Source organism: Anas acuta, chromosome 3 (assembly GCF_963932015.1).
Source record: "Anas acuta chromosome 3, bAnaAcu1.1, whole genome shotgun sequence".
Classification (NCBI taxonomy): Eukaryota; Metazoa; Chordata; class Aves; order Anseriformes; family Anatidae; genus Anas; species Anas acuta.
In genome coordinates, this window is record NC_088981.1 from 36,814,808 (window position 1) to 36,832,731 (window position 17,924).

At 43.1% G+C, this 17,924-nt stretch overlaps 1 protein-coding gene across 2 annotated transcripts in view; it reads right to left on the bottom strand.

Moving 5' to 3' along the window:
- The window catches only part of TTC7A (tetratricopeptide repeat domain 7A), a 162,769-nt gene that overhangs the window by 131,104 nt on the left and 13,741 nt on the right, over nt 1-17,924 (bottom strand). For both annotated transcript variants that reach the window (XM_068676639.1, XM_068676640.1), the window contains 5 exons: nt 12,932-13,062; nt 11,126-11,247; nt 4,399-4,477; nt 977-1,137; nt 473-536 (listed from right to left, as the gene is read on the bottom strand). In XM_068676639.1, the coding sequence (XP_068532740.1) occupies nt 473-536; nt 977-1,137; nt 4,399-4,477; nt 11,126-11,247; nt 12,932-13,062 (557 nt within the window). The remainder of the gene's footprint in view (nt 1-472; nt 537-976; nt 1,138-4,398; nt 4,478-11,125; nt 11,248-12,931; nt 13,063-17,924) is intronic.

A 17,924-nucleotide genomic window follows, 5' to 3' on the forward strand; every position in this document is an offset into this window, starting at 1 on the left:
CCTGAACCATGAGCACCAGACACTGCCAAAGACCACTCAGGACGGAAGCAGCTAAAGCACTACCCCTACAGACTAAGATACATAAGCAGGTTGTTCTATCTTGCAAATGCCAAACGGCAGGCTCCATCACATGTGGATTTACCCAAGGCTCCCAGTTCCTCTCATTCTTGATCCATAAATCCACACAGATGATCTGAATGGAAACATCTGCCTTCTGGCAATGTACCTCGATGTCAGAAACTGCACGCAGCTATGGTGAATGCAGGTATTTCCTTTTAACAATTCCCCAAATCTTTCACTGAAGTTCCACCTAATAAAAGTGCTGTCACCAAGAGAAAGAAATAGCATTTCCTGTTCATGAAAAGAATCTTTGCTTATGTAGGGAAGAGTCAGTAAACAAAACCAACCAGAGGACTCGACGTGGAAACATTCCTTTTTTGCTGTTAATATTACAAACTCATTTTTGGCTTACCATGGATTCACTGATTAAGAGGAGAAGAAGAGCTTCTTCTACGTTGTCCCGAGGGCAGTAAACGCTGAAAGACAGAACACAATTTTCTGAGGAAGGTCAAGAATTATCCTATCCGCCTCTCTTTCTCATTTCACAAGAAGAGCAGTAACTTGAAACATCTCATACATAATTCATTCGCTAGGTAATACCTGCTTTTTCAGGTTCACACAATTAAAAGCTCTGAAACATATCCTCGATGAGCTATTCTGAACTATAAATAGATTATTTCTATTTCATAGCAAAGACAGCTATTTGGTTGGATTTTCTTCCTTCCTGGGGGGAAAAAACATCAAAACACTCAAGGTTTAATGCTTTATTCTTCCCAGCAGGCCTTTTGATGAGAAGTCAAAACCAAGAACACACAAAACTAGCACATCAATCAGTGACATAATTAGCAGTACTGAAGAGCATTCAAACACTCTCCTTCCTTCTGTCAATAACCCAAAATAAAAAAAGAACGCTTACTTCTCTTCTGTGTATAGCTCGGGCTTCCGACAAAGAAGATTGCTAACGTAAGACTGATCTTCCTTGTTCATCAACTCAGGAAGAGGATCAGATAAAGGGCTCCAGTAACAGTCTTCGCTTAAGGAGTGGAGAAGTACTTGGGCTAGCTGCTTGGCTGCGGTCTAGAGATCAGTGAACAGTACGGAGAAAGATGCATCAGTGAAGCCTTCTCAAACACACGCAGACACACAAAATATCCCTCCCTACGTCTCACCTTGGGAAGCAGACATCCTGATACAAATATACATTATAGTGCCTCTTTTCAGAGTAGCTAAAGCTGCTGCTACAAAGTCTGCCACAGTGGCTGTTGCTTCTCTCCTCCAAAAAGCCCACCCTTCTGCATTTACATGGTCTTGCTGCAATGCAATAGTTAAAAAACAGCCTGACAGGAAGGGACACATTAGTGAATGAAGCCAGCTGATTGTCACCTGGACTTTTGAGACAATCTCACAAGTGTTTCTATTTCAGAGTATGACGACACTCCACTGCTTTCTCAGCCTCAAAACTTTGGATGCAAGTCACAGCCCAGAGATGACTTCTGCCTCAGGTTTAAAAGCACAGCCCTGTAGCTGTTAATGTGTCTCCAACCACAGCTTTTTACAACTTCTCTGTATTACTTCTGTGTTTTTTGTTGTTGTTGTTATAATAAATAATAGAGGAAAGAGAGAAGAGGGTTAGAATTTTATGTTGAAACAACATCACATGCCCTTTCTGACTATTGAGTGCCCTTAAGCTTTCCAGTTCCTATCCATAGCTTGCAAGCTGGGCCCAAAAGACACCAAGCTAAGTTGATTTTGCAAAGCTACCCTTGGCATTTGTCTCTGTTTAGACTCACATAATAAGTCTCTAGCTTTTTGCATTGTAAACAGAGCAACATGCAAACAAGCAGAGGGAAATCAAAGCAGAGGCTATCTGCTGGGAATTCTCAGCAGCGCACTACTCTACGCTGCAGAACAAACATAGCACAGCACAGAGGCAGAATGAAGCTTCAGCCCCTCTGTCCTACTGCCTGCAAATATTTTTGAACTTCTTTGACTACTGCATATGGATTTTATGTGCGATTCATGCGTTATGATAAGGTACGAGGCTGCCAAGAGGCACTCTCTTAAATACCAGGGTAGGTACAATTGATAAACTGAACCACTGACACTTGATGTGTGACATCTGTAGGACCACACAAATCACACTGAGGTTAAAGAAAATTCAGGTCATCGGATGCAGAACAATAACCTCTTTTAATACAAGATTCTTTATTGTCACCTACCTGAGCACACACAAAGTCACTGAGTTAGCCTAAAATGCAGCCACACTAGTGTGTGTGTGCTCTCTCTGCTTCTTCAGCACCAGAAAGGGAGGTTTCATAGCTACACCTAGCAAACGGCAAGCTGATTTGAATGTATGGCAATGCCTCAAAGAAATATTGTCACATACAACCCCCTGGAAACCCCAAGACCTTCCCAGTGCTTCTAGTGACAAGTTACAAAAAGCCTTCTGTATCTAACGATGCTTTCCTATGCTTTTTATAGCAACTAACCATGAGCAAAATGGCCTAGGGCACCGTGACATTAGCCAGTATCATTTTACCATCTCGGTGTGTAATTATTTAGTCAGTTTTACCCTAAGGAGCCAACTCTATATTTTTTTCCTACAGCTTTAGAGGGGAGGGAAGAATATTATGCCAGCAACAGAAAAATCTTTACTGTTTCACACAAAAGTAGGAGTACAGTTTGTGATAAGCCTTTCAAAAAGCAAGAACCAAACACTTGCAATGCCTTCGATTTTAACATACAGTACAGTAGCTGTGTAAATTAGCTTCACTCTTGTTTTGAATAAGACCAAACAAACCAGAACAGGCCAAGACTGTGATTTATGTTATTACTGCCTTTGGCTAAAAAAAGCATCATTATGCTTGGAGAACACTGCGATCCCACAAATTAGGAAGAAGAAAATTGCGTGTTTCACTTTCATGCTTGAAAAACTTGTTTAATTAAGCACGTTCCTCCCTTTGCCCTCTTGACAGCTCTTTAAAAATAAAGAAAATGAAAACACAACTTCCAGTAAAATAGAAGTCCCAGTAAAAACTACTGGAGGAACACCTTCAAGTTTCCCCTTAGGAGTAAACCCCCCAGGGGTGTTGGATAGCTCTCCCCAGCTGCGTAGGGACAGGAGCATTCAAGTGCCACATTCTGCCATGGTACAGGAACAGCAGATGGTTACACTCATTTCAGCAGAACGATAAAACAGATGAGCAAGAAAATCCCCTGAGTCCTGATCTCAATCTGGGAAAGGATATGACCATCTGAGTGCGACAATTATTTAAGTCACCTCTTCTAATTCCCTGCACGTTATTCCATGTGCATGTGTATTCTCCACTAGGTATAGCTGATCCCTGGACAACAAGAAGATTCATTTCAAGAACAGAAGTTCCAAAACATATAAATGTGAGAAACCTAGGCAAAAAATTTACCCAGGTTGCCCCTTCTGCTCATGCTTTCATTGTATTTCTGCATTTGCATATGAAATAGAGACACAGATCAGTCCATCCATTGGAACCCAGCACTCTCCATCTTCAAAATGCTAAGCAAAACCATGCCCACCTCTTCTTCAAACTTCTCTGGAATTACACAAAACACAAAGATAGCTAAACTTGTTTCATATTTAGTTCAGATCTGTGTCAACACTTTTCAGGCTGCAGAGTTTTCATTCATGTTCTCAAGACTACTCTTCTCCTTGCTGTTGATCTTGTCACATCCTGAGTAACCTCAGGACAAGATCTCTTCAAGTGGAGGTAAGGAAGGACCATCTAAGTTAAACTACACAGTTAAAGAGACACAAATAAGTTTCTCCATGATTTCTTTACCAGAAGCACTCAGAACAGGAAGCAGAATGCAAATACAAAAGAAAAATCACTCTGTGCTACACTGTATTGAAAAGAGTTTTACACGAACACTGAAGCACTTGAACCTAAAAAAAGCCCTGTTTGTTGCAAGCACCAGAAGTACTTTATGTTGCTACATGCAAAAGTGAAGAGGTACACATGGACACACTGAAAAGCAAGCAAGAAAGCAAGGCATTATCACCTGGGACAGCACTATCAAACTCCACACATCTCCATTTATACCAGAGTTAGAAAATGCACTGAAAAAAAAATAGATAAAAGTATCCCATATGCCCAGAGCTGAAGGCTCAGAGGTTTCAACTGGATAGCTCTCTGAATTAAGTGCATCACTAGACACATCGCTCCCAGAAGTATTAAAAAAACAAACACAACAACAAGCAATCAACCGAGGAAAAATTTGTCCAAACGCCATGGTTAAGGAACAGAGAGAAATCCATCACAGCAGATGACCCCCACCTTCCCAGCTCCCACTCACTCCCCTTACCATTTTGAAGGTCTGAGTAGCTTTCGTTTCCACAGTCCGTAGTATTTCTCGCAGGCTCCTCATTCCTTTCACAATATTGCTAAGGGGAGAGCAGGAAAAAAAAAATCATTAAAAAAAAAGCAAAAGAAAACGAGCACATTAGACAGGAAATATTTTCATGGTGCACCAAAGCTGGGCAACAGACTTGGCATTCGAGCAAGCCAACAAAACCACCACTGAGCGTGCAGAAGCGAGACGAGTCACTCCGAGGCAGACAGGACAATGGCACCGAGAGAGGCAGCGACTGTAGCATGCCTACTCCAGATGGCTTCCTAGGAGAAGATCACATTCACATTTGAGGAACAGAGGGGACATTTGGAAGCTTTTCATAGTTCATATTTATAAAGCAGATGCTTCTTCTTAAAAGCATCCACATCTCCCCTTCATACACACAGACTGCACTGGTTTGAATTATAGTGAGCTGACGGGGTGCTTTTACGTGACAATTCCTTTTAGGTGGTACTTAAATGCCTGGGGTCTGACGGTCCAAACACATGATGAAATTACAGGGGTTGAAACAGTTTACAATTGGGCACCTAAAGTTGCAGGAACTGTCTGCAAGCACAGCGTAACCTACAATGAAAGTGGGTTAGGCTGAAGGAAATAAATCACATTCTGTGTACACGATGAGCAATTAAAGCAGTCTAGTTGCCAAACGGTATCTTAACCCTGTGTCTGAGCACTACAAGAGATGGAGAGAGGAGTGGTTATACACTAGACATACTAGTTAGCACACTGGCAGCTTGTAAGGCTCTTCCAGGTTAAGAACAAAGCCCTAACACCACAGTAACTCCAGAATAGTCTAGCTCACTTCCATCAAAGGTGGAAGCTACCCAAAGAATTACAAGTCACGATGCAGATGTACAGTCTTTATTCCAACCAAGACTCATCTCAAAACTCTAAACTTGGAGTAGAGAATTCTCATCATTGCCTGACTGGTGGTAACCTACAGACAAGCATTCAAGTACAGCAAGATAAAAAAGACACTGGTGATCCACTCCTCTGGAGAAAGTCCGATGCTTTTTTTTTTTTCCCCTTCCACTTTCTCCTAGTTAAAAGACGCACTCATAATTTACCCAGGAAAAAATTCTTGAGGGAATTTTTCTAAGCTGGACTTTAACACTTCAGCAAGCACTTCACTTACATGGCCAAGACACCTGGTGCACTTTTGTGGGTTTAGAAAAGAATATACACACAGGTATGCAGTTCTGGACCTTAAGCTGAGGAAAGCAATTAGGCACATGGTGGTATTTACACACATGAGTAGTCACACCAAAGCCAACAGAACTATTCACAGACTGTTTATTGCCAAATACTCCAAAACAAGCAATTCCCCCAACTGAACAAAGAGCATCTGCCCAGTGCCTCCCCTCAGTTACTTAATGAGTGCTGGCACGTCCTGTACTTCCTTGGGCTCCCTAAGAGGCTGGGAAGAAGAATTGTGCTGTACAACAGCTCCACAACATTTTCAGAAATGCACGTTCCGATTTCTTGTTATGATAACAGTATTTTTTTTTCTCCAAGTGACAATGGATCCATTCACTAGCAACAGAAAGATCAGTGGCTATTTGCAAAGCCAGTTAATGCCACATTTGGCATATACTTAGAGACAAAAAAACAAACAAACAAACCTCGAGAATGTGCTAAAAAAGACCATTTTCTTCCCAGGACACTGGAGAACCATTTCAGTTTTGCTTTTTAGACAAGGCCATAAACCAAGTCAACACTTCATAGGAGAACCACTGTGCTCCAGAAGGACGGGGAGAGGAAAAGGAAGGATTATGAACCACTGAGGTGAACGGAAGAATCAACAGCAAGCTGCTGCCCTTCTGCAAGTAGTCAGGGTTGAACACGAATCACAGGACAAACACCTAGACCACCTTCAGCAGAAGGCAGGCAGGAGGAGCACCCAGCGCCTCCCTGACAGGCTCTTGTGTGCTCAGGCTCTCCCAGAGGGCACTCGCTCCAGGCCCTGAGCTCTTAAGTCGGAAACATGCAAAGCATCTGACAGCAATACCAGTTCCACAGGACCGAGGATTTGCTTTGGCAGCCCGTATGTTTTGAACGTTATTGAACATTATTGAGCTGTCACAGGAGACAGTACACCTGCCAGCAGCTGGCAAACACACCCCGCTGCAGGAGTTTGCCTTTCCACTCAGTGCTCCAAGGCACTGGAAGGCCAAAGAGCACACACACACTTCATTTTGAGCGTATGAATGCTACTCATGATTACAATGGACTTACTGTTCCACATTAACAGATGCCCTTCATATATTAAATGTGCAGTTGATGAGGTTTCTGAAAATAGAACCTGAAGAAAGCAAAAATAAAAGCAGGTCTTTGAACAGAAATAAGTGTGTGTCGATAAGCAGATGAGGATGTAAACACAAAACCCTTGGCAATCCACGGTGAATCCGTTTGATCTTGTCTAGATCAGGAATTAAGCAATTCTGAGCTCCCCCGAGACTGGGACAGAAGACTACCTGGAAATCCAAGGTACTTGTGGCTCAAGTCAGGGCATCAGAAGCGAACATTAGGTCGTGGAAATTACATGAGCTGAAAGACCCCATAGGCCCCTGCTGCACTGCTGAGATGCCAGAGAAAGAAGTGAGGAGGAACAGGAAGAAAAAAGCACGTGGTCATTAAATGAACTGCCTTGGTTTTAACCACAAAGGTAGCAAGAGAAGTATTTTAAAAGCCATGATGAAATGTGGTTTAGGATTCAATTACATTTAATTTAATATAGAGGAACAGAAAATCATGAGTACAAACTGTGACAGACAGCATCATGAGTGGCTCAGTCCAGCTTGGCATGAAAATACTTTTTTCCCCCCCCCCCCACGTACCCCCTTTATAAAGGGTAATTAATTACCAAACTACTAATTAGTCACACCACATTTATGTCATATTGTTTGACTACTACTACACAAAATTTTAAGATAAGACCATTAAGAAATACACTGTTTTCTGTGCAAATTGATGGGAAAGAAATACAGATACTAAGCCAAAGAGGACCCAAAAGTAAGCATCAGAAGATCGTGTTCTCATCCCCACTCATTAACTGTAAAAACCTAGGCACTAACAGGTGGAAGAGATCATCTTCGGATGACCGCATGGCAATTTGCAGAGCCAACTCTCTGGGGAAAAGCACACAAACAGCAGCAACACCGTTGCCTCTGCACAGCTCCTTTTGCATCTCTCACAGGTTTCTAAAAATTCATACTCTCTCCTTCAACAGCGGTTCATGCAGAGGCATAAAAAGCACCCACAGACAACAACCCTGGATTCTTATGAAAGATGCAAGATGAGTAACTACAACAAAGAACACAACATTTTCCCAGTGGCACCCTAGTAAGTATGACCAAAAAAAAGACCACCAAAACAACAATAAAAGGTTAGCATTTATCTAGTTTCATCCAGTAGACAGGAAGACTCAAAATTAATAACTACCTTTACTAGGTGCTAGACTGGGAGGACTGAGGAGGGGATGAAGGGCAAGCAAGCCCATATAAATTCCTCAGAAAAGATTAGTATTCTGGCAGAGACTGTCCTACCTTTCTAGATTAGATTCCACTGTAAAAATAACACATACATGAAGTTCCTCTTTCAAAGTGCCTTTCAACAGAAGCCTATAAAATTTCAAAAAGGGAACTGAGAGCGCTAAAAAAATATGACAGGAGGAAGGAAGAAAAGAACTGTGTAAGCTTGCCCTCGTAGGCAATTTCATCAGGGTTTTCTGAAGTAATTCAGGTCCCTGACTTGAAGGCTCATAAGGAAATCAGATTTTTACTGAGTGTTTAATGCTTATTTTTTCAGAAAATCTTTTTCTTCAGAAGCGTCTAGAGCTTCCAAAACCAACAGCATCCTCTGGAAAGCCCTGACATTTTTATTTATTTTGCCTTTGCTACTCCACACAAACTTCAAATGTCATTAAAAGAGCAGCATAGAAATAACCATTATCCTGCACAGGTGAAGCCTATTTGCTCTAAGCAAATAAGAGCATTTAGACCAAGCCCCTACAGCACTATAAAATAATAATACCCATTCAATACGAACTAAAGGCAGTCAAGGATGAGCCTAACCTTCACAGAGAAGTCACTCAGAAAATCAGAAGCAAACGCTAACATGAAAGGCAACAGGCTGCATCCTACAGTACAACGTCTGCCTGCCTGTCTTCTGTATCCACAGCACCAACGCCGGACAAACAGAAGGAAGCTTCCTTGGGATGCAGGAGGGCAAACTGCAGAAGTGTGCTTTCAACAATGCAGTGTTGTTTAAGTAAATATCTCTTAACAGCATCGAGGCTGGCACAGCTGCAGGACTTGCTGGTCCTTACAGCACGCACCTTTGCTTTGTAGGGGTGCGCATGAGCGAGGGAGGTGCCTTCTTTCCACCACCACACACTACAAGAGGGAAGGGCATCCCTGATCATACTCCAGGATGTTGGCAGCAGGAACAAACACAAGCAGGACAACACCTCTCCCATCTCTTAGCTCACCTGCCCAAGGAGACATCAGCCCTCCTAAAGGAAATAAAGCATTTGCTATTCATTCTCTACACAAGCGCCACTGGGAAAGGACCTCCTTTCCTAGGACCTCTCCCCCATCAGCCTGGGAGATCAAAGGCCTATTTCCTACCTGGACAAGCTGAAACCAACAACGTTTCTTTGAGCCTCTGGATATTGGGTGGAGAGATTCATTACATACAGGAAAAACCTTCTCCCCTCACCCAACCCCCCTTCCTTAATACATCCCAATGCTGCTTATGCCCTCTCGTGGCAGAAAATGCACACTAACACAAGCAGAAGGTACAGAAACAATCTGGGGATTCCTGTTTGTCTTATTTTCCCATTGGCCCTTTAATTTCACTGGATCTTGCCTCTGATTTGCACTGACGAAGTGCAAAGCAAATGGAGCTTTGTTCCTGCCACAGCCAAACCAGCTCCGAGGCTGTTCTTCCATCAGGAGACAGCCACAGAGAACATTTTGCTGCTCGTGCAGCAATTCAGCTTATAATCAAAGCAGTTCTTGATTCACACACGTATTTTGTTTCCAAAATGTTTTCTAGTAGTTTGTTTTTTTTAAAGGCTATCATTAAAATAACGTGGGAAGGGAGCAAGTAGGGCTCCCAGTAACAGCTGAAACAACCCACTAGATATACTGAACTGATGAATACTGAATTTAAAATGCTGCTGAATAAAAGGAACATGAGTGAGTTCGTTATTCAAAAGGTGCCTAGAGGACATCAGTGCCATATGTTCTAAATGAGATTTTATTTTATTACATAGTTAATGAGCTTACTGGCAAGACCTGAGCTTTTGTTCGCCACCAAACCAGTAAAGGACTAATAAAGCCTACTCTTTGTGCTACAGCTGGACAACCACCACCTCACATGGGAAAACCACGTACCTCTCCCAGATTACTGAGATGATGCTAAGACTATGCCTTATACTTATAACCTCGTACTTCTTTACACATAGACTCATACTCAGTTGACTACATGGGTCATTCCATGACATCTGGGCTTGTGAATAAAGCCTTTGGGTTAAAGAAGACTTACCTGAAGGCACCTACCATGGACATGCTTGCAAGTACAACTTCACTGTACATGCAGGTTTTTAACCCTGACTTCACATGAAACAATGTAGAACACCAAGGATACTCATAGTATAGGATATTCATATCACAGCTGCATTTAAATAGTTATTGGGGGAAAAAATGTAAGAAAAACCTGAACAGAAACTGTCCTTCCTCAAACAGAGACAAGAGGTATCTTTTTTTTTTTCCTACAGAAGAATCGAAGCTGTTTTTTTTTTTTTTTTTTTTTTTTTTGCTATTTCCCTCCCTAGTTTTCTTTCTCTTCCTTCTTCACATATTTTTTATTTTCCCCTTCCTTCTCCATTCCACTCTTCCTTCAGAGTGAAGAAAAGGAGATAAAATTTCTTTAGGAGTGAAGGTAAAAAAAAAAAAACACAACCAAGATGAAATACTTTGAAAAGGTGGTTTGCTTAAGGAAGTTTAAAGAAGTTTGACCAGTGATACTACACAGAGCAGTGAGAAATTCAGTATGCGATTCCTTAAAAACAAATGCGATAATATGCTACAAACACAGGAGCAGGGAAGGAAGAACTCTTACAAGTATTGTTTACAAGTGGTGAACAGATTGTCCCCACATGGCAATCCTCCCATCAAGTAAATGGAGTTTGAAGATACTGCCTGTTTTAGGGTCACCATGCCCTCATCTACAGCTTTGGAGGGTGGGCACTGTCTCTGGTAAAACCACACAGAATTGGGGTTTTGATCAGGACATTAAGACCTTAAAAAAATAAATAAAAGAAACAACCCTTAAGACTTGACTGAGCTCTAAACCAGGTCTTGTGGCTGAGCATTTAAAAAAAACTCAGCAGTGTTTAAATTCCACTCACTCTCTATGGTCAGACTCCCCTCATCTCCACAGGGAGCAAAGCTGAGTCAAGACAACAAAACTGTTCTACTCCACCCTACTTGTGGGTCCGGAAAACTGAGAATTAGGATAGGGTGTGGGGAAGGGAGACCACAAAGAAAACCTGAAGCGAGCCAGCAGCAGAAAAAAAAAGTCACAACAGAACATATGAAGAACGAAGCTTTCATCTGTTCTGAGACAAAACATGCAGTACTATCTATTTTTATTAACATCTGCATCCACCTACCCCTTCTTTAAATGAGTCACGTAGGCACTCTGTAGAGCTGCTTCCAGGAAGTAGGACAGTTCAAACTCAGAGTACGTCATGTTGCTGCCCTTTATACTCCTTGAATGTGTGCTGTTTAAGGTCTGCAAGGAAAGAAACCAGTGGGATTACAGACAACTCTTTGAACGAGCCATTTCCTCATGAGCCAGAGATACTGCCAGTAACAAAATGTTAGCTTCAACCTTCAGATTCCTCCTCAGAGGACTTGAAATCTTACCTTCATCAGCTATTCAAAAAACCTTTCAAAGTCAACTTTAAAATGAACTATACAGTGACTTCCATGAAACATCCCGTGTGCAATGTGAGTTTTGAAGCATCACCCCTTACTACTTTACACTTTTAATAAAGTGGAAAGCTACACATTAATATCGAGGGCTTCAGAAATATTACTCCAACCACACAGATCCAGCAGCTTGCACAGAAATATAAACACAATGTTTAAGTGAGTATATCCAGCTTAATATAATGTAAATATTTGTAAGAGTTAGTAAACTCTAAGGAGTATCAATGGAAGAATTTTAGTCTTTGCTCTTTTAGCTTCGCCAAACCCCTCTTGCTTTGGCTTCCTTAGAAACTGTCTCTTCCAGTAGGGCTACAAACAGCTTTCATTGCTGTAAGCTGCACTGTGTAGACTCTCCAAAACAGGAATGAAAAGGACCTATGGACTTTGAGTACATGAATCCTGCATCCCTCTGAGTCCAGAAGATGAATGAATTGCTATTCAAACTCTTTCTCTTCTTGGCATACACAAATTGTCAGTAAAAACACTTACAGTGCCCAGTACTGGCAGGAACTGGTCCTTCTGCAAGGAGAGGGCAGTACTTAATTTTAAATATAAAGACAAGTAGCTTTTTCCTTACAAAAAACAGACCAAATAAATTGTTATCTGGCTTTCTTCATGGATTTTTGTGTGTGTCCCAAGCTTATTTTTCTTGTTTTAATGCAATTCAAAATAAGATCTGGAGCAAACACACCGTTGCCACTGAGAAGAGCAGAAATATCAGGTCAGAGGGTAAAAGGCAGTTAAGTTACAGAATAATAGGCAACATTCATTGCCTCAGTGATGCTCGTGTCAAGCATAATGCGTGGCAGAGGACAGGGTGTGAAAACTTACGGTGTGCCCCTGCTAAATGCAAGTAGGCAAAGCAGCAGATACAGAGATCTCTAAGCATGTGCTCAGTAAATCAGTGGCATGGATTACAGCTCAGTGCAGAGCTCACAGTACCCAGCATCCTAGCCAACCACTGACTAAGCAGTTAATTGATACTGATCCAGGTTCCTCCAGTTTCACCTGGAAAAGGCGAAGCACGAGCAATTAAACTGCTATCGTCGACCCAAAAGGTTACTTTGAGCTCATGAGGGATCTCGATATCCAGTGCTGTGTATCACTTACATTGCAGATACGTAAAACATCTCGGGTTCCTTCATGGTGGTGCTTGCTATGCAAAGCCTGTCATCCCTCCTTAGTAAAAGCTAAACTTGAGATAAAGACTCAAGCATATCTGAAGTATTCAAAGCTTTACCGCAGGCAAAACTGGTTTCCACACGTCATGCTCAGAAGAAACTGGCACAGACCAGATAAACAGCTGTTTTGCAACTGCTTATACTGAAAAACTCAGCCCACAGAAATGCTAAGGCACTTCATTCTTTCAGGCTTGTTCTCATGTTCCTCGTCTATCACTTGACCTTTCCGCCACCAGTTCTGCTGTCAAAATCCCTCGATGTCCCACCCAGGTCACCAGGTAACACCCTGAGCACACTTCTTACCTTTTCAAGCTCCTGCAAGTACACTTGGGCAATGACACACGCAGTCTCGAAACAAGCCATGACCTCCTCCTCCCTCTCACACAGGCGAGCGCGTGAGGCGATTGAGTTGGTCGAGCGCTCCAGCGACAGACCTGCAAAATAGCAGCACCTTCCTGAACTGCAGCCCCCAACAGCAGCAGAGCCATGCTATACTTTCGTTTACCAGCTGACAGGAAGGCTTTTCCATAGGTAGGCTTCTCCCTAGTTTTAGGGACTTTTAGGAAAAGACACCAGGAAAATAAAATTCCTACACATGCAAGGCATTTTTTGTCATGCTGCTCTAAGCTATGGTACCACTGCATGCTTCTACGGTGCCTTTCGAAGATTTTATGAAGAAAGGACAAACAGTCCCCCTGGCAGGGACAAGCAGAGAAATTATGGCCTGTATTTCCAAAAATGGCTATAGACTTTGGGTGCTTCAACACAAGTGCTATTTCAGAAACACCCTGGCACTGGATTTGAGGGTTTCTAAGTGTCCACTATTCCAATTGAAGCCTTCAATGGCAGCAGTTTTGAGGAACAAACTTGGAAAAAGATAAAAAGGAGTTGGAAAATCTGAAGCCTCTTGTGGAAAGTCGAAGCACATGCAGATTGCACACGGACACACAGCAAGCTCTTGACAAGACATAAGAGACTCTTCAACTACACGATCACCATCCTTTCCAGAGAAAAAAGTAATTGTTTTTTGTACTATTCAAACTGTTCCTTGTGTCACCAACCAACCCCTCTCATAAATATACAGCACGTTAATTGGAGACCCACAGCTACTGCCTCTACAGCAGAACTCTTTATTATTTGGTCCTTGTCTAGCGTCCTACTACTATATCCTTTATATATCTAGGTCTACTTGGAAAGGCTGCTTATCTGCACAATTTTTACTCTGATCTACGTAGGTTCTTGTATTCTTATGCCACAGCACGTCTCCACAACACATCACTGTTTGGCAACTCAGGCCTTCTACACCAAAACAACTGCGGGGATGCCCAGTAGCCCACGCAGGTCATAAACTGTTCCATACATAATAATAAAAATCTTGTAACGCAAACTCCTGGCCTTCCTGACACAAATCCACAGAGGTATGAAAGATGAGCTGCCTGGCCAGGCTCTCCAGAGAAGCAATTTGGACCACTGCAGCATGCAGCAAAGGCCTCTGCCCCACACGAGGAGCTACAACACGTACACCAGGAACCACACACTCTCCTTGTCTCACATAGTCCTGAGCACCTCAGCACAGCTCGCTTTGGGAGTCTTGTGGCAAACCGCTGTGAGAAGGCCATGGGGACTACCCCGCGGTGAACGCTGTGGTAGGAGCACTCGAGCTGTGGAGCCTGAGGTTCCTAGGCAGCCTCAGCATTGTTTACTTCCCACATTCAGTTTCTGTTTTGTCCCCTTGGTAACTGCACTGTGAGTTTCCTTATCTCATGCTTTGCAATTGAGCCAGATGTGAGCAGTCACTTCAGTGGGTGCAGAAGAGAAGATACCCCACAGATCTAAGTTCAGGAGGTGGCTCCCCACTGCCCTCTCCCAATTCAGGGGTGCATGGCCCACTCCAGAAGAACCCATCTAGTGGAAACACTCATCTGTACCTTGCACCTTTGAAAATCCTGACCAGACCAGAGCAGGGGAAGTAGATTTACAAAATCACAGAACGGTTTGGGTTGGAAGAGTCCTTAAAGATCACCTAATTTCAACCCCCTACCATGGGCAGAGATACCTCCCACCAGCCCAGGCTGCCCAAAGCCCCATCCAGCCTGGCCTTGAACACCTCCAGGGGTGGGACATCCACAGCTTCTCTCATTCACCACCTGTTACAGTGCCTCACCACCCTCACAGTAAAAAATTCCTTCCTTATATCTAATCTAAATCTACTTTTTAAATCTACTTCAAACTGACAGCATTTGGGGGACAATAATTATTTTGCTGTTCTTCACTAGCACCCATTCTGTGGTGTCTCTTTTCTACGGACATCCATCTTGTGTTGAAGAAGCAGCATCCCACAGATTTTGTCTTCCAATCCATTTCTGAAGTCTACGGCTTTACATCATGGGGTTCCCCCTCCCCGTATTTCAAACTCCTATTTCCTTACCCTGTCGCTATGTAATGAAGGGGAAAAGAGGAAATTAACTCTCTATACAAAAAGAGAAAACATTCAGCAGAGAAAACATTGCATCAACTTATTCTTCTCAGATCCATCTCAGTTTTATCTACCTCTGAATACCCAGCCATTCCCCTTAACAGAAAACAAATTCAAAAAAAAAAAAAAGGTGTTGCATTTCAGAGGCACCGTCCCATGAAGCACAAATTAGGGATAAGGACCCTGAAAGAAGCCCAGTACAACCCACTGACATTCATGCAGCATCTAATCAGGCTGCAAGAGCCATCCTAGCACAGCCTGCATGGGGGCGGTTATCGTGGGAGATGTCACACAGAGAGAACAGGCTGATAAAAGCCATTTACATGCATGCTACAGCCCACTGCAAGGAGCTACTATCTCTAAGCTCTGATGTGGGGGAGGAAAACAAGCAGTCTCTGCCAGCACTGAGTGCTGACAACAAACATGCCATCCATGCAGGCAGAAAAACAGAGGTGGGGCCGATCAGAGACAGGGTAATAAAATTCCTTGCCACAGTAAATAGAGAGCAATATATGATGCATTAAAAGAAGGTAGTATGCTACATTGCACACATTTTTCCACTTGTAAAGGGCAAGAGGGAAAACTGACCCACATGACGCGAAATTAGTCATAGTGCTTTCTGCTCATACTGTCTGTGCCGACCTGATGCCACCAGCATGCAAGATCCTCTATGGAACCTGAACAAGGCTGCTCGTCCCTACCACAGAAACACGAGAAGAAAAATCAGAGCAAGCAGACTGCAAATCCAGCAGACAAAACGAAGAACAGAAGAATAAGAACTCCTTATTCCTGCAGCCACTGGTTCAGTTCCCACAGTGCAAAGCCCCAACAACCGCAGGTTTCCTCAAGTTGCAGCTGCGTGTGGACAGCACTACTGACAAACCCTCCAGCCCTGAGGGCATAAATCCCACCAACTCTGCTCTGCTCCTCAGCTATCAGCGCAGAAAGACCTTTGCAGCATAACATACATTTTTAATTCAACTCAGTTCCCAAAAAGCTTCAGAAAAATCACAGAGCGCATGGTACCGCCACATGGGATTTAGCAAGAAAGCGTGGCTCTTAGAATTAACTCTCAGAATTAACTCAGAATTAACTTCTCTCAGAATTAACTTCCAAGTAAAGTATAAAGTTACATGCTTTCTTGGTAGCTGGTTAAGGTAAACAGATGAAGGTATTTTGTAAAAACAGTTATGTTAAGACAGTAACAACTCATGCCTTACCTATGCTAAGATTTTTCTCATACAAATCAAGGGCCCCAATTTAAAACACACACACATGCTTATATATGGAAGATACAGGTTTCAAATGGGGTATGCCTCAGGCTGAATATTTAAAGAGAGACTTGTTTCCAAATCATTTTTTATAAAAGAAAAAACTCTTCCCACCCACTTCAGAGGCAGTAGCTTTCCATGTATAGAAACACATTTTTTCCTTCCTGAATAAAGAAAAGGCTCCCATCCACTTCTAGTTTCCCTAAAAATTCATCTCTGGCTCTCGATCTCTCTAATCTTTGCTTCTTCTCTTCCCTTCTAAAGCTAATTTGCATTTATGTCACTAAAACACACCACCATAAGGCTTGTGAGGTGTCACGGACCGAACAAATTTCTTCCTAGAGTTGAAGTGCACTGCTTTTCACGGAAACCTGAAAGGGGACATTCTGTGAAGGCTTATTTCCACTTTCATCTCACCCAGCCCTTGCCAAGGGAAGAAAGCATATCATGTGGCTGCAGTGCTCTGAAACGTTATTACCAGAACTGGAAAAATACATGCGCAAGTGGACTTGAGAGCTTCGATTCTCAGAGACAGAGATCACAGGAAAATTCAAGTTGGAAGGGGTCTTGGGAGGGCTGTAGTCCAACTTCTTGCTCAAAGCAAGGTCAGCTCAGGCTCATCAGGGTTTTATCCAGTCTGGTTTTGAAAGCCTCAGTGCACAGATGGCGACTGCACAACTGCTAGTGAGAAGAGAAGGCTAAAGCAGCTTGCTTCTTTTCTTCCAATTCATGAACTAGTTCCCCAAATAGCAGCAGTGCTCCAGCTCAGTAGGAAGGACATACCAATCCACTCACGGGTTCTTATTTTCCTTTTAACGCAGACCTCCATGCATTTGGATGAGTTAACACAGCTGGGAAACAGCGTGTTGACTGGTGGAAGAACTCAGGGTCAGCAGCAGCACTCTACTTTAAACCCCTTTTGCCAAACGTTAGCCTGTGGCTGCTAAAGCCCTGAAGCCCAGGAGCAGGGGCAATTTAATGAAGGAATTAAAGAAAGACCACAGTGCACAGAGCACGAAGCCTACCTGTTGTTACACCTGTGTTAAACACAGCTATGGGAACTCAAAGCAAAAAAGAGCTTAGGGTGGAAGTTACAGCCCTGCTGACAGCACCGGTCCCAGCCTGCAAGGCAAGGACCGGCACTCGTATGCCCTGCAGACAGGCTACCCCGGCCAGAAGCCAGCGTGCCATCAAGCTGAGGACATGCAAAGGTGTTACAACAGGACCACAAATAATTTGTCTTGAGGTAAGGTGGTGGGCAAGCACATCACAAGGCACTCAGCCTGCTGCAGTCTGGATTGGCTTGACCTAGGGCAAGACCCAGTGGTGCGTGTTATTTCTACCACAGCTCACAGCAGCTTCAATAATTCACATCATGGGTCTTGATGCTTCTCTCCTCAGCAACTGGGTTAAAGTATTCTCCAAGGTGGCCAAGCTCTAGCTGACTGTTAAAATGAGGAATAAACTTCTTGACTGGACTACCTGTGAAGCCAGAAGGTGGCAAGCACATCTGAGATGCCACCTCAGTCACCTGCCCCTGGATCAGTTC